The sequence below is a fragment of the Hibiscus syriacus genome, unplaced genomic scaffold, assembly GCF_006381635.1.
Source record: "Hibiscus syriacus cultivar Baekdansim isolate YM2019G1 unplaced genomic scaffold, ASM638163v2 tig00112863_pilon, whole genome shotgun sequence".
Taxonomy (NCBI): domain Eukaryota; kingdom Viridiplantae; phylum Streptophyta; class Magnoliopsida; order Malvales; family Malvaceae; genus Hibiscus; species Hibiscus syriacus.
This window is the reverse complement of record NW_024063413.1, coordinates 122339-127283: the sequence shown is the minus strand read 5'-3', so window position 1 is coordinate 127283 and position 4945 is coordinate 122339. Positions and strand designations below refer to the sequence as shown.

Sequence of the window (4945 nt, the reverse complement as noted above, 5' to 3'; positions counted from 1 at the left end):
ACAACTTGACCATCCAACCAAATATACTTGCTCAATTTAAGGAGTGATTTAAGTGATAAAAATATTTTTTTAGTGATTTGAATCTGAGCAGTTTAGCCTATCGTGTTTATCCAAATTAAACATAGGTACTACCTTCTAATTGAATTATAATACTAAAAAATTACTACTATATTGGATTAAATATCGTCACCAAGGCTCAATTATATGCTCTTTCGAATGGTTGGGGTGAAAACTCTCATCTGCAATTGAATAAACAAGTTGAGTTATTTAAGTAATTTCCTCTTAACAACCAAGTCTATTTTAATCTCATTACAAAATTCAGACATTATTTAAACAAAATGTAATTTTACCACTTTATTAATTTATAATTTTTATAAGGACTAAATCACAATTTTAACAATTTAAAAGGGTCGAAATACAATTTTTCCATGTATAATTTTCTCATTTTGGGGGTCCAAACATCACTTCAGCACAATAAGAGTCCTACCATGGTGGCTGTGGAGTCACAATTTTGTATTTCTGCTACTTTTTAACATATATATCACTTGTATTGTAGACTGCAAATACAAACTTACAATACTCGAAATTAAACATTGGCTCAAACTTAATAAAAGTGTATAGGTATATCTACCTTATATGATAAATAGATAGATAATCAGATAGATAGATGAATAGATAGATAGATGAATAGACATATAATATTTAAATATGATTGATCGTCATCATCCGAGGTGGGCTGAGGAGTTGATACGAACCATAACGTTTAGCGAACCTGCATCCTTGTCGGACCATATTGTCGCCGTCGTCCATCGCGAGCAACACCCTGCAGAACAAGTCAACGTCGCAGGGGAGGACAAGGGGTCCTTCACTGTGGAACCCGTATTCGGACTCGGCTTCTTCGAGCAGGATCTTGAAGAGCGGGTGGTTCGCGTACTCAGTCTTGATGACGAACCTTTGTTTCTGGGGTCCAACGTACACCGTGAAGCAACCTTCGGGGGTCACTCGGCTTCTCCTCGTGCGACGTTTCTCTTGATCAGCTCCCAGAGAGACGTCGATGGTCGGCCACGACTTGCTCTTGTAAAGCGCCGGGACGCCGCCGTTGTTACGGCTGCGCCCGATCGATTTGCACCGCTCCCATGTCTTGATTATCAGGTTGCTCTTCCTGCCTTTTCCCATGAAAAAAAATTGCTAAAAGAAAATACTGCCAGAAAAAACTATGGAGATTCTGGGTTCAAAAGCCTCACAACAACACCCTGAATCAATAAACTATGAACATGAAATGATCGAAAGTGAAAGATGATTTGCTTGGGATTATCTAACCTCGATCGTAAACCGAGTAAAACATGACCTTAACCCTAAACCTTAACGTACTACTCATGCTGAAAATACCGAACGAGTTAAGACTGAAATCATGCATAAAAAAGACGAGCAATCCAGAGTACTGGAAACAACAGAGAAGAGAAACTGATTCAACGCGGATCAAAGTTCAAGTAGAATCGGGCGTGGGAAGAAGTGAGTCAACAACTCGGGAGTTGGGATAGAAAGGAAATTACGCGGCTACTTTGAGTAATGACTAGAGCTTAAAAACAATGATAATTGATAAAGATGATGGTTTCATTTATATAAAAGCACAATTTGACATTAAATTATTATTACTGTACCTATTTGTCAACTTTACAAAATTAAACGTGTAAAGTTCCATTACTTGGGTAATAGTTTTATTTTGTAATTATATATATATATATATATAATTAAACATGATATAAAGAATCACAATGTAATTAATGATGTATTAAATTTAATATTATCAATATATATCAAAATTTAATAATTTTTTTATAATATGGGATGATTAAATGTAGTATTTATGTATATATTTTTTAATTAATTGATAATACATACTATATAATATAATTGCTCGGATCTAAAATCTTTAAAAAAATAAATATTTTTTATTTTAAATTTTAGGGTTAAGTACACAAATGATCCACTGACTATATGGTACTACTTTGTTAAGTCTCTCGATTATTAAAAGTTACAAAACGATCATTCGACTATAGTGTTGCATTGTTGATTCCCTCAACTATTAACAACTACAAAACGGTCACCCGACTATTCATTATGTTCCAAACTCGTCTTTTCTGTTAAAAATTGACGGTATTCTGAGTTGAACGTTAACCTACTGACTTTGATATGATAAAATCTAATCACAGAATCTCAAACGATTATCATATCTTAGTCATCATTTTAACGTTCGACTTAGACAACCGTCAAATTTTTAACGAAAAATAACGAGTTTGGAACATAATGAATAGTCAAGTGATCATTTTGTAACTTTTAACAGTCGATGGACTTAGTAAAACAACATTATATTGTTGGAAAACTATTTTATAACTTTTAATAATCGAATGACTTAATAAAATAATATTTTATAATCGGAGACCATTTGTGTACTTTACCTTGAATTTTAATTATTTTAGTTTCATAACAAAAAATCATTGAAAATATACTAAATAATTATAGAAGATGGTAGAAAGACACGTGGGGCTGAGCCGCCACCGCCGGTTAAGTCATGACTAGTAACAGCCATTTGCATTTGGTTGGGTGGAAGAAATAGTCATCTTATGATTATCATCAACAACCAACAAAAGCAAAGTTGAATTTGATGTGTGATTTATTAGGATATGGGATGAGATTATCACTTTACCTTTGTTGATCGACTTTTTTTCGGTTTCCTTTTGGTTTTAAAGTTTTACTTTAATTAATTCGAATTGATTTATATCGCATATCTAGATTCGATAAACGAGTCTCTTAACAAAAAATTTATGTGTATATAAAAAATCGAATTTAAAATTATACAAAAACGATATCAAACTAATTACTACATGTTAATTGATTTCTTTAAAGTGATGTATGATTCTTCATGAATTATTTCTAATTTTCACTTCGACACTTAAAATATACAAATAACCAAATTAATTAGAACATTTATATAAATTATGGGTAAACAGCGTTGGTGGCCCTTTTTGTTTTCGTTCTATTTGATTTCGGTCATAGATTTTAATAAAAGTTAATATTTGATCACGTATATTGTGGAACTACCTTATTTTAATCATTGAGTCATTAACTCTTGTCAATTCTATGAAGTGGTATGTTAATAAAAATGTTGATTTCTAGTATAACCCATAAACTTTTACAAGTCTTTTCTCATTCTCGAAAAAAAAATCGAACCATTGTTACATTTAATTATCATTTTACAACCATTCGATAATTTTAATGGTCATTTTTTAACTTTCAGAAGCTTAGTAACCAAAACGATCATTTGAGTATAATTGAGTGACCATTAAGGTACTTTACTCTTTAAATAAAATAATAGTGATTTTCTTTTTACCCGGATAGTGGACTTAGTCAAATCCACTTATACTAAGCACTGAATTTTTGTGCAAAGTTTTTGACGAAATAAACAAATAAAAGAACAACCAAAACCATGTGGAGGCAGTGGCTTGTGTTAAATTTTCATCATTCTGCGTGCCACTACCAAGTTGGCTGAAGTAGAGCTTTCCATGATGCAACCACACCTTTAAAATATTATTCGAAATCACAAACCGAGTGGTCTCTATAGTAAAGGAACGATTATTATTCCTTGAGATTTGGGTTCGAGTACCGATAACATCAGTGGTGTGAACGTTTAATGTTAAGAGGTTAAGAGTTATTTTAAAATATATATTGTCTTGTAATTATCTTAGAGTAATAAAAAAATATTATTTGAAATCCACACCTTCATTTGTATTTTAAGATGCATTAATGGTTCAATTAACTATCACCCCACATGGTATTTGGACAACCCAAAGTCAATGATTCAATAGGTATCAATTAGTTGAGGAAATTAGCATGGGAACAGTGTAGATAAAATTATAAAATTTTGGAGGGTCAAAAAAATTTTTATGTTAAAGGTTTAAATTAAATAATTATTTCTCAAGAGGAGCTAAAGTACAATTTTCATTCAACTAAAGGGTTAAATTAAATATTTAATAATAATATGGTATTATCTTATAGTGAACATTATGATTAATTTTTGGATAAATTACATAAATGGTCATTAATATATTGTAAATTTTTGTTTTCTCCACTGAAATTTCAAAAATAACAAATTGATCACTCACCATTAACAAAACGGAATACTGACGTGACATGTTAAACTAGTTGACTCAATATGTTTGACCGATCATTTGACTCTTCTTCTCCTCCTCCTCCTTGACGTTCTTGAAGCTTTCGCTCTTTGCAATCAAATGTACTTTTCTCTTCACCAAATTTAGCAACGCCTTTGACGTATTTTAAAAAACAAACTACAAATAAAAAAACAGAAAATGCCTAGACCACTCCAAAATAGTTTATTTCATTTCCCCCCTTTTAGATGTTTCTTCTTTCTCTCTCCAACTCCTTTTGGTTTCTGCTTTTGATATTAGCTCAAGTGTTTCAAGGGATCATAGCCCTTTTTCCCTCTTTCTTTCCTTGCGGTTTAGCACAGGAACATGCATTGTTTCCTCGTACGGTACTTGGTTCTTTCTCTATGAACCTTCATTCCATTGGTTCATGCAGAGACCAACGACAAAAGATGGTACGTCTATCATTTCTGTTTTATTGACAAATGATGATACGGTACTTAATATAGGTGAAAATTTTATTTCAATTATTTGGATGTACATTTTTATTGACAAATTTTAAATTTAATTTTTGAGAAGGAATAATGAGATTTTATAAGAAACAAAAATAAGAGTGCTCCTAATAGATCTAGAATTCATTTCATAACGAAATATGAACAAACATAAATGAATAATTTAATCAACCGATTAACATTTAAATTTAAATTTAAATTAAATACGAAGGATTTATCTTAAAATAACTTAATGAAAGACTTGTCCAAATCATCAAAAAAAAAGCCATG

The 4945-nt window shown here is 31.3% G+C and overlaps 1 protein-coding gene across 1 annotated transcript; it reads right to left on the bottom strand.

The window, feature by feature from the left end:
- Positions 1–484: 484 nt before the first annotated feature.
- On the bottom strand, positions 485–1422 carry LOC120184235 (auxin-responsive protein SAUR32-like). The gene has a single exon (XM_039188747.1). It carries the CDS (start codon positions 1174–1176, stop codon positions 703–705), a length of 474 nt encoding a protein of 157 aa, XP_039044678.1. The 5' UTR covers positions 1177–1422; the 3' UTR covers positions 485–702.
- Positions 1423–4945: the final 3523 nt, after the last annotated feature.

Bases quoted from the DNA above. Each gene is read 5' to 3' on its own strand.
- LOC120184235 (XM_039188747.1), bottom strand. From the start codon at position 1,176: ATGGGAAAAGGCAGGAAGAGCAACCTGATAATCAAGACATGGGAGCGG.